This window comes from Arvicola amphibius, chromosome 5 (assembly GCF_903992535.2).
Source record: "Arvicola amphibius chromosome 5, mArvAmp1.2, whole genome shotgun sequence".
In the NCBI taxonomy this organism is placed as follows: Eukaryota; Metazoa; Chordata; class Mammalia; order Rodentia; family Cricetidae; genus Arvicola; species Arvicola amphibius.
The window spans coordinates 63,034,221-63,049,998 of record NC_052051.1 but is presented as its reverse complement, the minus strand read 5'-3'; the positions used below and the strand labels follow the sequence as shown (position 1 = coordinate 63,049,998).

At 41.8% G+C, this 15,778-nt stretch overlaps 1 protein-coding gene across 1 annotated transcript in view; it reads left to right on the top strand.

Annotated features, from left to right (window-relative positions):
• The first annotated feature begins 9,908 nt into the window (after window positions 1–9,908).
• Aven (apoptosis and caspase activation inhibitor) overlaps window positions 9,909–15,778 on the top strand; it is a 146,052-nt gene continuing 140,182 nt past the window's right edge. The window contains exon 1 of the mRNA XM_038331391.2: window positions 9,909–10,151. Coding sequence (XP_038187319.2) covers window positions 9,909–10,151 — 243 coding nt within the window. The remainder of the gene's footprint in view (window positions 10,152–15,778) is intronic.

Below are 15,778 nucleotides of genomic sequence, written 5' to 3'. Positions count from 1 at the left end.
AATAGAAAGCCTAGCCAACAGCTTAGAGTGGGGAGGGAAGGCAGTAGAAGCCTGTACTGTGTATTTTAGGGATTGGTTCCATCCATTTTGAGGAGTTGCCTAGCCCTGAGACAAGCCCTCGAACCCCCTAAACATATCATCATTACCTGACAGGTTTTGCCTTTCCTTCATCTCCAGCACAGTGTGGACAGACCTTGGGGGCTCAAAGAGTAGCTCTTGTCAGCTCCCCTTCATCTGTAACCTGTGAGCACCCCTCAGCAGCAGATGGAGATGTTTAAAATACACAACAAATGAAAAACCAGGCTTTGTAGTGCAGGCCTGTAACACCAGCTACGTTGCAGGCTTAGACAGAAGGGTGGACCATTCAAGGGCCTGCCTGGGCTATGGGGTCAGTAGAAGGCTCTCCATGCAAATGACTGAGGTACTGTTTCAAAAGAAAAAGTAAGGGTGGCCTTCTTTCTGGGAAAACCTACCGATGCCTCTCCATTTTCTTTGTCATGCACTCGGCATAGGAGGCAGCTAAACTATTTAAAAGTCTGCCTGTTTTCAGAGGGAGAATCAGGAAGTTGTGCTTGTTCTATGAGATTTGTATTTGCAAGGGGTCCATGATTTGTTTTAGAACTATCCCAAACAGCCAGGAGGTGGTGGTGCACGACTTTAACCCCAGCACTTGAGACACAGAGGCAGGTGGATCTCTGTGAGTTCAAGGCCAGCCTGGTCTATATAGTGAGCTCCAGGCCAGCCAGGGCTACATAATGAGACCCATTTAAATTAAAGAAAGGAAGGAAGAAGGAAAGAAAGAACTATCATAATATTTTCTTTTCCAAGTAGCGAGAAACTTTAAGTTCCATGGTCTTTGGTTAGTATAGTGATGTTTTATTTATGTTTTAATAAATAATGCTTGAAAGACCAGAAGGGCAAAGCTAAGGCCCTAGAGGTCAGGCAGTGGTGGCACACACCTTTAATCCCAGGATTTGGGAGACAGAGGCAGATGGATCTCTTTTTGAGTTCAGGGCCACCGTGGACTACACAAGATCAATGTAGAAACCAATCCAGGTGGTGGTGGTTTATACCTTTAATCCCAGTACTAGGGTGTCAGTTACACGCCTTTAATCCCAGCACTAGAGGGAATATAAAATGAAAGGAGAGAGAGGCCTAGGTTTTAGTTTGCGGTCGCCAGCCTTGGTACAGGTAAGACTTCTCTCATGGTTTGGCTGCTTTGCTTTTCTGGTTTTTGGGTTGAACCCCAATTTCTGTCTCTGGGTTTTTATTACTGTGCTACAGGCTAGGATTTATGAAACCTTCTTGGGAGGTTTAAATGTAAGCCTTGATATTACATGATGATAGTGATTTTCCAACCTGAATATGTATCACAGTTGCCAGCAAGTTGACTGAAACAGGTCACTGGACTTCATCCTTAGCCTTGTGGCTGCAGGAATGTTGAGGAGTTTGTATTTCAACAAGTGACACTACACAGTTTGGAAACAACTACAAAACAAATGGATATTTTAGGCAGAGGCTGCTTGCTCATTTTCCAGCCAGACCTGAAATAATTACACAGAAATTGTATTAATCAAAACACTGGCCTAGGATTCTTATTAACTTATTATTCTTATTATTAATTGTTATTAATTATTCTTGTTAAGATTAGGATTCTTATTAACTAACTCTTACATATTAAACTAACCCATTTCTATCATTGTGTATTTTACCACAAAGTTCATGGTTTATCAGTAAGGTTCCAGGGCGTCTTTCTCCTTTGGCAGCTACATGGCATCTCCTTGACTCTGCCTTCTTTTCTCCTCTATATTTGCTTGGATTTCCCATCTTTATCTATTCTGCACTGTCATAGGCCCAAGTAGCTTACAAATAATGCTGCTATGAACATAGTTAAACAGATGTCCTTATAGTATGATTGAACATCCTTTGGGTATATGCCCAAGAGTGGTATTTCTGGGTCTTGAGACAGGTTGATTCCCAATATTCAGAGAAATTTGCATTCCCACCAGGGTGGTTGGCTCTTGTCTCCCTTGACTCCACCCTTCTTTCTCCCTATTTTCAGTTTGGCTTTCTTGCCTAACTATATTCGGCTTTGCCACAGGCCAAAGTAGCTTTTATTATCAACCAATAAGAGCAACACAAATTCACAGTGTATAGAAAGGTTATCCCACAGTAGTTGTTGGCTGGTTATTCCCAGAAGCTGTGAGCCATCATGGCATTAGCATATCTTGCAGGCAGGACACCGTTGTAGATCAGAGGCTGTGACTAGGTTGGTATTTACATTTTTCCTTTGGTAGCGTGCAGAATACCTTCTTTGTACCAAAGGCACGAGCATGTTTGGGTGAAGGCTCTAAGTAGGCACCAGCTCAACTTCACCATGTTCAAAGAATTGTGTAGTTATTGTCCTCAACAACAGGGCCTTCCCATCAGTTTGTAGAGTGCAACCTATTGTTGGCGATAGCCTAGGTCGTTTGGGGGTTTTTAATGAAACCCCTTTGTCTAACAATTCAATTAGATTCAACCCATTCCAGGTACTAGAAGTTTCATTTAGTGACAAAAGATGTCTTGTTGGGGTTCTGTCTTCCCCTTTATTTGGCAATTCCATGTAGAATGCTTTCATGTATGTATACGTTTTAGGAAGTTTCTACTGTATTACTTTTCTATACTACCATGCAAATGGCCCTGAATTTTAGCTGTTTCTTTTCACAGTCCCTCCCTCATCCTCCACCCCCTCCCTACTTGATCCTCCTATTACAGTCCCTCCCACACCAATCCATCCATAGCTATCTATCCTATTTCCCTTTTCTAGGTAGATCTGTCCTTCCCCACCCCAGACCCTTACTCTATACCTAACCTCTGTGCTTCTATGAGTAGTTTGGTTTGATGTGGGAGGGTCTTCTGTTTTGTGTTGATTTCATTGGTTAATAAAGAAACTGTCTTGGTCATTTGATAGGCCAGCCCTTAGGTGAGTGGGGTAGACAGAACAGAATGCTGGGAGGAAGAGGGAAGTGAGGCAATTGTCATGCCTCTTCTCTCTGGGTCAGTCGCCATGAAGCCAGCCACCAGGTCAGACATGCTGAAACTTTCCTGGTAAGCCACCATCTTGTGGTGCTACACAGATTATTAGAAATGGGTTAATCAAGATGTGAGTTAGCCAATAAGAGGCTGAAACTAATGGGCCAGGCAGTGTTTAAATGAATACAGTTTGTGTGTTGTTATTTCTGGGGCTAAGCTAGCTATGCAGGAGCTGGGCGGGATGAAAAGCAGGCCTGCCCGCAGCTCCTTCTACAAATGTTGCTTGTCTCATCGCTACATTGGTTTTTATTGACTTAACAGCCAATGTGCACATATAAGCAAATGCATACCATATTTGTCTTTTTGGGTCTGGGTTACCTCACTCAGGATGATTTTTTTTCTGTCTCTGCCCATTTACCTGTGAATTTCATGATTTCATTTTTAATGGCAGAGTAATACTCCACTGTGTAAATGTAACACATTTTCTTTATCCATTGATGTGTCGAGGGATATCTAGGTTGTTTCTAATTTCTGACTATTATACATAGGACAGTGGTCAGGCAGTAGTTGTGCACCTCTTTAATCCCAGCACTTAGGAGGCAGAGGCAGGTAGATCTCTGTGAGTATGAGGCCAGCCTGGTCTACAGAGTGAGTTCCAGGACAACCAAGAATATCTGGAAAAACCCTGTCTTGAAAAAACAAAAAAAAAAAACAGAGCAGCAATGAACATGACTGAGCGAGTGTCTCTGTGGTAGGATGAAGCATGGTTTAGGTATATGCTCAAGAGTTATATAGCTGGATCCTGAGGTAGACTGATTCCTATCTTCCCAAGGAACCACCAGACTGATTTCCATTATGGCTGTGCAAGTGTGAAGTCCTACTGCAATAAGTGCATGTTTCCCTTACTACACTAGCACTAGCTGTCATTTGTTTTATTGATCTTTGTCATTCTGATGGGTGTAGGATGAAATCTCAAAGTACTTTCAATTTGCATTTCCCCAATGGCTAAGGATGCTGAACATTTCTTTAAGTGTTTCTCAGTCCTTTGAGTTCCCGCTTTTGAGAATTCTCTGTTTAAATCTGTATCCCATTTAGAGACCCACAATCAGACAATATGCTGGGAGTGGGAGATCTTAGAACACTAAGCCCTAAATGGGATGTCTCTATCAAATTCCTCCCCTCAGGGCAGAAGAGGCCTGGAGAGATCAACAGGATTGATGACATATGAACTCATGGAGACTGCAGCAGCACAGAGAGGGCCTGCACAGATCTGCACCAGATGGGGTCTTAGAGCTGAAAGAAGTGAAAACATGTCCCCGTTTCTAACCCACAAGTTACCTCCGATTGATAACCACTTGCAAATGAAAGTTTAGTTTCCTCAAAGGGAAACAAACTACTCCTAAGTGTAGACTGCTCAGCAGTAGATGGCCAGCAGAAGGTGAACTCAATGGCATCTTTGGAGGTTGTCTGACATTTTTTTATTATTATGTTATTTTTTATTTGATGTATAATTATTTTCAATTTTTCCTCTCTTTTTATCTTTTTAAAAAAAGATTTATTTATTTATTACATATACAGTGTTCTGCTTGCATGTATACTTACAGACCAGAAGAGGGCACCAGATCTCACTACAGATGGTTGTGAACCACCATGTGGTTGCTGGGAATTGAACTCAGGACCTCTGGAAGAGCAGTCAGTGCTCTTAAACTCTGAGCCATCTCTCCAGCCCCCATCTCTCTCTTTTTATCTTATAGGTCCGTTACATTATAATTTCCAGTTTAGTGTTTTTGTGGTATTCCCGAGTGTGCAAATGAGTGAGTCTCTGCATCTATTTTCTGTGCCTTATCTTGGACTCTTTCCTTTCTATTTGTCTGTTTTGTCCTATTCTGATGTGTTAGTCTTTGTTCTATCTGATGTTATTATTCCTGGATGCCTATTTTCTAATAAGAGACAGAAAGAGGATGGATCCAGATGGGAGGGGAAGTGGGAGGAACTGAATGAAGTAGAGGAAGAATATATTACATAAGAAAAAAAAATCTATTTTCAATAAAAGGGAAACACATATTTAGATTGCTTTGAGTTAAAAAAATGTAAGGCCACAGTGACCATTTTGAGATAAGCCTTCATATACATTCTTCTTAATTTTCTTAAAAAAGTTTCTAAAAGTATATTTACTCGAAGAAAGGTTATGAAAATTATGAAGGCATTTTATAGACATTTAAAGAAATAAGTAAAAGCAAGGAAATCTCCATTTCTTTCTAAAGCATTTATTTAAATAAAATGTGCTTATTATACTTCCTCAGATAATGGTTATTGTTAGGACATTTTGTTCAATTGTTGTATGGCATGCTTGTTGAAATATAAAAATCAAGTCTTAGCTAATAAAAATGCTATATTATGTGTTTTTGTTAGCTAGAGGTAGGAATCAAACATATCTGCTTATTCGTAATTTCCTGACATCAGTTCTCACTGATGAAAAATGAAAACAGTAACAACAACAAAATCGAAGGTACAACTGGAACTTTAGAGAAAGTGAGCCAGAGGAAGACAGGGAAGACAGCCATCAAATTACTGCCTTTCACCATGTGAGGAGACAACAAACACATGAACCCTCACCGGACAGCACACTTTCCCATACCCTGCTCTTGGACTTGACAGCTTCAGATCTGTGGGAACCAGATTTGTTTGTGAGCTACCCAGTTCACGGTGTTTTGCAGTACTAGGCCAAAAGAATCAGATTGCTTACTCCTCTGTGTGTAAGCCTTGCTTTGAAGAAATTTGACAATTTCTGTTGTGTAAAAACCTCCATAACGCCTTGGTAGTTGGCTCCCATAGGGGAGTGGCACTATTAGAAGGTATGGCTTTGTTGGATTAGATATGCCCTTGTTGGAGGAAGTAAGTCACTATTGGGGGCAGGATTCAAGGTCTCCAGTGCTCAAGTGACCTCAGTGTGTGACACAGCAGACTTCTTCTGCTGCCTGGGGATCAAAATGTAGAACTCCCAAGTCCTTCTCCAGCACCATGTCTGCTGGCCTGCGCCATGTTCCACTGTGATCAGACTGGACCACACCTCTGAAACTGCAGGCTAGAGTTATGTGGTCACAGTGTCTCTTCACAGCAATAGAAACCCTAACTGAGACAATGCTTTATTTCAACCTACCAGCTTTGTCACTCAACACAGAATCTTAAAGAGGTAATGTACCAAACCATTATTGACCTGGTCACACAGAGAATGGAGTCTAGACTGTCCGGTGTGTTCCTAAAAATGGCGTTTATATCTAAGTCTTCCTGGTTTCTTTGTGGTATAAGAATATGACTCTCCTTACTATTGTTATGGTCCTGTGCTTGGTGTTTCTGGAGAGATGGGACTACTGAATTTGAGAGCTCAGAATAGGGAAGAACACATTAACCCTGAGTGCCACTGGCATTCTGAATTTCACAGGTAGATACAAAGTATCTACCTCAATATCTATCTATCTACCTATCTATCTATCTTACCAAATAGAAAGTATAAAAATATAGTGTGAATAAATAAAAGGAAAATGTAGAAATGATGTTTTTAAAAAAATAAATGCACATGTCAGAAATAATAGTATTATTTGTACCATTACACTAACCAACAAAATGTTAACTGTTATGGCAAAGAGATAATAACTAACATGTGGAATGAAATGTTAAAACTGCTATTATTATTGGGGTACATGAAAGGGCAATGAGGGTGAAGCTTTTTATGTGTGTTAAAATTTTGTGATTTAGATTGGCCTACCCTGTTACATTCTCCTCCCTAACTCTTGATTCTCTATTAATGGCACAATTAACTAACTGTCTATACAAGTAATAAGAGTGGGTACCACCACTATTTCTCAGATCCTGACTTCCCCATTTAGATGTAGAATTCTAAATTTCCCACTTCTCAGCTGTCTCTTGGCTCTCATCTGCAGTCACACCCTGACGACTATGGCCTGGACTTTCCTAATGACCTCATGCCTCTGACTGGAATGTCAATCTCTTTTACAGACTGATTTCTCAAGACTTTGAAGCCAGACAACCCTGGGCTTGAACCATTCCACTAATTACCAGCTGTATGACCATAAAACTATTTAATATTTGTGTTTTCTTTTGTGTGTGTGGTATAGCACATGTATGTTTGAGCATGCATGTTTATGTGGCCTAAGTATGGGGGTCAGCAGTTGATTTTGGGGTGTCTTCCTCATCACTGATCACTTTCCACCTTTTTGTTTTTTGAAAGAACATTTTGAAAAAAATATTGTAAAGAAATGATTACAAACTTATTTGCATATATAGGAAATCTTACTAAATTGCAGTTTGTAATTTTAAATTGTAGAGGAATTAAGCTTTTTTTTATCAGGAGAATGCAGATAAATTTGACAGCACACACTTGATGAAATCACTAATGTAAAATTATTAAAATTCTACAAAATATTAAAATGTGTTTGCAAGCAAGTATGGTCACAATAAAGGCTAATGTCAGTTACAAAGACAACGTTGACCTGAACTCACTTTGTTTCTTGGTCTCTAGAGATTTATCTAGAAGGCTTATGCATTAAACAATTAGGGAAGATCATTTTGTTCATAGATTTTAGACAGGGTCTCTTACTGTGATAGTTAATCTCGGTTGTTATCACACCACCGCAGGGGAACCTCAACTGAAGAATGACCTTCATCATGTTGGCATTAGGGCCCGTTTGTGGGGTATTTTCTAGATTGCTGGTGGGTGTGGGAGGGTCCAGCCCAGCTCAGTCCACTGTGAGCAGTACAATCCTTAGGCTGGGCGGCATAGAAACAGAAGGGAACTGAGGGGCTAGAGAGATGGCTCAGTGGTTAAGAGCACTTGTTGCTCTTGCAGTGGGCTAATATTTGGTTATCATCACCCACGTGATGACTCACACGACTCTATGTATGTATGTATGTATGCATGCATGCATGCATGCATGTATGAATCAATCAATCAATCAATCAATCAATCAATCCATTCCTATCTCTAGATTCCAGGAAATCCAAAGTGGTCTTCTGGTGTCTGTGGGTACCAGGTACTCATGTGGTACATGTAATATGTGCAGGCAAAACACTCATACACATAAAATAGTTTTTAAAAAGGCAGCCGAAATTAAACAAACAAATCAGAAAGCAGGATTTCTGTGGTTTCTACTTCAAGTTCCTGTTTTGAATTCCTGCTGTGACTTCCCATAATGATGGATTTTAAATTGGAAGAAGAAATAAACCTTTTCCTTCCCAAGCTGCATTTGTGCATTTGCTCATGGTGTTTGTGACAGCAACAGAAAACTATGTAGGACACTCACAGAACCAGGATCTCATAGATTTGGCTAGGAGGGCTGACCAATGAACACCAGGTATTTGCACATGGGGCACATAGTCAGGCTTTTCATGTTGGTGCTGTGGATTTGGGCTCAGCACTTTCCCAATGGAGCGGTTTCTCCAGCCTAATGTTTGTGTTTTCAATGTGGGTTCCAAACCTGAGTTTAGTAGTTCAGGTCATAGGCCTGCTGAGTTCAGAGGAAGGGATCTACTGTGCACAGAGACAACTGGTGGGTTTTAAGGAATAGCTGTTTCAAAGACTGTATATCTCTCAAGTTGACAAACCTTTAGGGGTCCCCTCATCTTTGTAGATTCTCCCACTCCCTCCCACCTATTAGCTGGGCCAGCTCCTGTTTAGTCAGCAGGCTGTGGCTGGGGTGTCCACGAATCATGAAAAGCTACTTCTAGCTTTGGTGGTGAACCTCTTCCTGCATTTAGCTCATGATAGCAGAAATCATCTTTCTATATGACTGTCTTCCTTGTGAGTTCAGGACTTTAAGGTGGGGTTGATCTCTCTTTTCAATTTTGGACATAGTACTGCCTGTGTGGTTTGGTGCACAATTAAAGCAATATATGGCAATGAGGAAGGGCCAGGAAAGGCCGGGGATGAAAGAGACACTTCTTTTGCCAGGCTGATTTCTCTCTTTTGCTTTCATTATTTTTTATTTTTCGGTCTTTTGAGATAGGGGTTCTGTGTAGCCTTGACTGTCCTGGAACTCACTCTGTAGACCAGACTGGTCTTGAACTCAGAGATCTGCCTGCCTTTCACTCGAATGTTGGGATTAAAGGCACACGTACCACCACTGGCTTGTTTTCATTTTTTCATGTAGCTTCCCTAAGATAAAATAAAACTTGGCCTCTGTGGTTTCTTCTTATTCTTGCTTTAAAAAATTTTTTTTTAAAAATTATTTATTTACTTATTTATTTTTTACCCGTGCCAAAGACGAATTCAGCACTCTGCCACTGAGTTACATCCCCAACCCTCTCACGCCTTTCTATAATTTTCCTGCTACCCTTGTCTTTGGACACTGTCTGGTCAAGTCCTGCTGAGTTAACTTCTCTAGGGCTGTTTGTTACCTCATTGCAGAATAAGGGCAACACAAGAACCGATGAGAATCAAGAGCTCAGTAAATGTAACAGCAATTAGGTTTACAAATTCTTTTTCTTTTCAAGATTTTTCAAGCACCCTTTCTACTTTCCCACCCTCCTCTCCACCCACTTGAGCTGCTGTCCCACCTGTCACGCGGAACTCACCCTAGACCCATAACTCCTTCCTAAATCCTGATTTTAAAATGGCATATCCTCTTTAAATTAGGAAGTTAGCTAACAAACTAATCGTACATCTCGGGCTTAGTGTTCTGCAAATACTCGTATGAATTAAGAGCGATCACACAAAGTGACTCTAGAGCGTCCTTTCATTACAGAGCACTCCTGCGGTCCCCGCCCCGGCCGGCCCGCACCCGGATCACCGGGGCCCGTGCTCGCCCGGCCGCTTCCGGTGGGGCCTTCGCTCTCGGCAGCCGCTCGCTCGCGAGCTGCTCTCGGCGGGCGGCCTCATGCAGGCGGAGCGCGGGGCTCGGGGCGGCCGCGGGCGGCGGGGAGGCCGGGAGCGGCCCGGAGGGGACCGAGAGTCGGCCGGAACCGCGGCGGCGCTGGCGAGAGGAGGCTGCGGGGACGGAGGCGGCCGGCGGGGCCGAGGCCGGGGCTTCCGCGGAGGCCGAGGAGGCGGCGCCCCGCGTGGCGGTCGCCGGGAGCCGGGAGGCCGCGGTCGCGGCGGCGGCGGTGGAGCCTGCACGCGGGTAAGCGGCGCGGGAGGATGCGGCAGGCAGCCGGCGTACGGCGCCTGCGCGGGACGGAGCCGGGGGACGCGCGTGGACGGTGCACGCGCAGCCCCTGGCTGCTTGCGGCCCAAGGACTGGGCTACCAGCCTCCCAGTTTTGCTATAGCCGGGGTCCCAAAGTCTGATGGTGTCCCTGCAATTACCCGCTACAGCGCGGGCCTGGGTACATGAACCCAAACAGATTCACTCAGAGAAATGTTTGTTCCTCTATCCTGTGTTTCCTTTATCCATCCCAACATTGCCTAGGTAACACTCTCTGTTGTCACATCTGGATGGAGGGACATGGGGAAGATCATGTCTTCATTTTGGTCCTTCCCACTCTTCAGATTGATATTTCGTCTTATCGAGGGTACCTAAAGATTGACGGACCTTCCCGAGGTCTCTCTGTTCTCATGTCTCACGGTGGGCACATTGGTGTCTTAAATCAGGATTAACTGCAGAGCTCTGAAAGCCAAACAATAGAGTTCTGCCTGTGTAGGGACCGTTGTTCAGCTGCAGGATTCCACAGAGTGTACATCCTCTGGATGCAAATGGAAACAACTTCTAGCTATGTACCAAAGTAGCTTCTTCGGGAGCCCAGATGTTTACTGACTTTGATAACCAAATCCTCAGGCCAATCACCTTCACTGAATACCTAACTGAAGCGTGACACTATCCTTGATGCAATCATTAACTTCATAAAATGCAAGAATTTGTTTAGTGTTTATTTTTTAGAAATATATTTGTGTGTGTGTGTGGGGGGGGCATGACCTCCTGTATATGTGTTGCTTTTATTGGCTAATGAATAAAGCTATTTTGGCCTATGGCAGGGCAGAATATAGCCAGGCTGGAATATATATATATATATATATATATATATATATATATATATATATATATAGAGAGAGAGAGAGAGAGAGAGAGAGAGAGAGAGAGTAGGCTGAGTCAGAAAGATGCCATGTAGTTGCCAAGGACACGTCAGAACCTTACCAATAGGCCACAGCTTCATGGTAAAACACAGACGAATATAAATGGGTTAATTTAAGAGGTAAGAGCTAGCTAGAAAGACTGTTGAGCCATTGGCCAAATAGTGTTGTAATTAATATGGTTTCTCTGTGATTGTTTGGGTCTGGGCAGCCGGAATATGAACAAGCAGTCTCCGCTTACAAGGATAGAACCCTCATCATTAGACTTGCACAAGTGCTTTTACCCATTGAGCTGTATTACCTGCCCCAAAGTATATATTAAAATTTAAATGACACACAGTAACTATACATTTATGGGGCATTAAGTAGCATTTCTATACATGGATACAGTGTGTAATGATGGGATCAGAAGGATTTGATATACCTATCATGTTAGAAATACGTTACTTCTTTGTGTTGGTGTGAGGCCTAGTCTTGACACACTTGGCAACTTGACACACAAGCTAGAGTTTTCTGAAAGGAGGGAACCTCAACTGAGAAAATGTCTCCATAAGATCCAGATGTAAGGGATTTTCTTAATTAGTGATTCATGCCCAACCCATTGTGGGTGGTTTGGGTTCTGTAAGAAAATAGGCTGAGAAAGCCAGCAGGGAGCAAGTCAGTAAGCGGCACCCCTCTATGGCCTGTGCACCAGCTCCTGACTCTAGATTCCTGCCCTGCTTGAGTTCCTGTCTTGACTTCCTTTGGTGAATAGCAATATGGAAGTGTGAACTGAATAAATTCTTTCCTCCCCAAGTTGCTTTGGTCATGATGTTTAATCACAGCAATAGAAGCCCTAATTATGACAGTTGACAGCATTAAAAATCCTCCAGGCTAGTGTAGTAAGGAGGGTCACTTGTTGGTTCTCAGCCACCTGGCTAGCTTAGACCCGAAACAATCACACAGAAACTGTGTTAATTAAATCACTGCTTGGCCCATTAGCTCTAGCTTCTTACTGGCTAACTCTTATACTGATTTAACCTATTTCTATTAATCTGTATATCGCCACGTGGCAGTGGCTTACTGGCAAAGTTTCAGCATGTCTGACTCTAGTGGCGGCTCCATCACTTCTCCTGACTCCGCCCTTCTCCCAGCATTCAGCCTAGCTTTTCCTGCCTAGTTCTGTTCTGCCCTTGCCATAGGCTCAAAGCAGTTCTTTATTCATTAACCAATAAAAGCAACACACAGACAGAAGGACCTCCCACACCAGGTTGGCTGTTTTCTAATAATTGATTTTTCAACCATAGTTTTCCTACTTTGCTTTTGATCTTTAGAAATGATTCCTTCTATCTAAGTGAACTCCTGTACTCATTGACCGTCTCCGCCATCTCTCTTTCCTACACGTTTCCTAGTCTCTCATCACCACTATTCTAGGTTTAAGATCAACTTTTTAGTTTCCACATATAAATGAGAAAGTAATAGTATTGGTCTTTGCGTACCCAACTTGTTTAACTTAGCATAATATCCTTTAGTTCCATTCATTTTTCTGCTGGTGACCATTTCATTCTGATGTTCTGAAGGCTGACTGAATAATCCTTTGTGTCTATATATTCTCTTCTTTTGAAAAAGAGATTTTTAAAAAAAAGTTATGTATATGTTTATGCACGTAAGTGCAAAGCCAGCAGAGACCAGACGAGGGCATCAGGTCCTTGGAGCCCGAGTTAAAGGCGGTTGTGTCCTCCAGAACAAGTACTCTTAACTGCCTCTGAGGGCACCTGCACACACAGCACATGCTTACGGGCACACAAACGTGTAATAAATAAATAAACAAACATGGGAATGCTACTGTTTCTTAAGCATACTGACTCCAGTTTCTTTGGATATGTACCTAGTAGTTAGATTGTGGAATAGTTACTGTTTTTCTTTTTCTTTTTTTGTTTTTTTTGAAGAACATCCATACTGCTTTCTGTAATGCTGTACTAACTGATGTTCCCACAGCATATGAAGAGAGTTCCTGTCTCTGCATCTTTTCTAGCTCTTGTTATTTTTCAGATTCCTCTTCCTCTTCCTCCTCCTTTAGACAGGATTTTACTATGTACCCATGCTGCCCCAACTCAGGTTCTTCCTGCCTTTATTTCTAAGGTATGGGATCACACATGTACCTCAACACATCTGACTTTATTTAGTTAACTATTTGTTTGTTGAGACATAATCTTATTGTGTAGCTCAGCCTGTGTCCAGTTCTCAGTTACTGGTATCACAGGAGTGCCCCAGTTTTATTTTAATTGCCTTTTTTTGTTTATTTATTTATTTATTTATTTATTTTTGCAGATAGGGTCTCACTATGTAGACTTGGCTGTCCTGGAACTCACTATGTAGAGCAGGCAGGCCTTGAACTCAGAGATCTGCTTGCTTCTGCCTCAAGAGTGCTGGGATTAAAGAGGATCTCTCACAGGAGATTTCTTATTTTTCTTTTTTTTTTTTTTTTTGCATTTACTGAGAAGTTTCTAGATACTCGTATGCAAGCAGTTTGTTCTCATATTTTGTACATTTGAACGGTTTGAGGTTGGTCCATTTTACAGAGCCACCTCTTGCTGGGTGATCAGTTGTAAACATTTTCTCCCCTGTCGGCTGTTCTCAACTCTTTTGGTTGTCTCCATTGCTGTGCATCTCTTTTGATGTGATCCCATTCGTCAAGGTTGCTGCTGTTGTTTGGGCTTTGAGGTCAAATTCAAAGAAAGCTTGGCCCAGAGCAATGTTCTGAAGTGTCTTTCCTGATAGTTTCAAAGGTTCAGGTTTTATATTTAATTCTTGTTTATTTTGAGTTGGTTTTGTATATAGTTTATGTCTTCTGAGTATGGATATGTACATGTATTCCTGGGTTTTCTGTTCTGTCTCGTTGGCTCCCCACTCCCTTCCTTTTTAGTGGTGGGACTGAACTTGGGATGGAGTGCATGTTACCAAACCACATTTAAACCACCAGGTTTGTGTACCAGGACCATACAGGTTGGCCTGTTACTCTTTGCAGTGTGTTTTGAGGTCTTATATTGTAACGCTTAACTTTTATTCCGCTGTTCAAGACATTCAAGGTCTTTTACAGCTTTGTGCAAATTTTAGGAGTGGTTGTTCTGTTTCTGTGAAGAATGTCGGGCTATCTCAGGGGGCATTGCATTGAATCTGTAGATCACTTTGGGTATTACAGGCATGCGAAAAGTAGTGCATAGTTCCATCCATGCACCCAGGAAGGCTGTGAAACCTTGTAACTTAGTGTCGTCTCCAGTTGCTCCCATTAACATTGCAGATATCACTCACTTCTTTGGCTAAATTTATTTATATATGTTTTATTTAAAGTTTTTGTTGATATTGATTATTTATTTAGATTTATTTTTCACTTCCACCAATTTTGATACTGTTATATTAAAAAACCAACTACATTTTACATGGTAATTTTGCATTCTGTAAACTTTCTAAATTTGTCAGTTTTAATGTTTTTGGTAGTATTGTTTTATGTATAATTTATATAATTATATAAAATATAATATATAAAATATATAATTATATAAAATATACATAATTAATGTCTTCTGCAAGTACTGGTTGCTTAACTCCCTCCTTTTCTGTTTGGATGCCCTTCTTTTGTGTTCTTACTCTGGCTGAGACTTTTGGAGACAGGATCGTACTATGTAACCCTGGCTGGCCTGGAACTCACTATAACAACCAAGTTGGCCTCGAACTCATAGAGACCTGCCTTCCTCTGCTTCCCGAGTGCTGGGACTAAAAGTGAATTGTCTTGATGAGTTATTAACAGGGAGGAAGTTAAGGCCTATTAGCCGTCCTTGGGATTTTTTACCCTTTTTTTTTTCTGCAGATAAAAGTAAGTAATTAACATTTATTGAACACTTGTACATCGAGTCATAGCTAAGTCACTCACAGTATTGGTTAAATTCCTAATTCACAATTAATCTGAAGATTACTGAGCCTGGATTCAACATCTGTTTCCTCCAAAGCCCACTCTTCTGGTTACTCCTCTGAGCTTCTGGTACAGTTTGAAAAGAGGTAGCTCCGTGGTAAGATCTCTTGTTGCACAAGCACGAGGACCTGAGTTCAGATTCCCAACACCATGTTAAAAACTTGCATTGTAGCTTGTACTTGTAACCCCAGCGCTGTGTGGTTGGGGTAGAGACAGGAGGATTGCTAGAGCTTGCTGGCTGCCAGCCTGGCTGAGCTCCAGGCTCAGTGAGAGACAGTGTCTGAAGTAAATAAGGCAGAAAGCAGTGGAGGAAGATTCTTAATGTCTTCTGACCTCTACAGCATAAATTAAGGCATACACACTTAGATAGACTACACACACACACACTCACACACACACACACACACACACACACACACAGGGTCGGGGGATAACTGTGTTTTCACATACCCCCCCATGTTTAAATATAATTATAAAGCCATATAGTGACACTGGTAACATATTTAGTTCTTTGAATGTTAGCAGATCTTTGTGCTCCTTATCCACACTTATATGGCAGATGTATTCACTTAAAAAAGTAAGACAAAGTCTCACTGTGTAGCCCAGGCTGGCCTTCATCTGTGCTACCATCCCTAGGCTGGCCACTTTTTAGTTACTTATATGCAGTAAAAAGCCACTGCGCTGAGGAAAGTGGAACCTTGAAGGCATATGCATTTGTTTATATTTATTTTG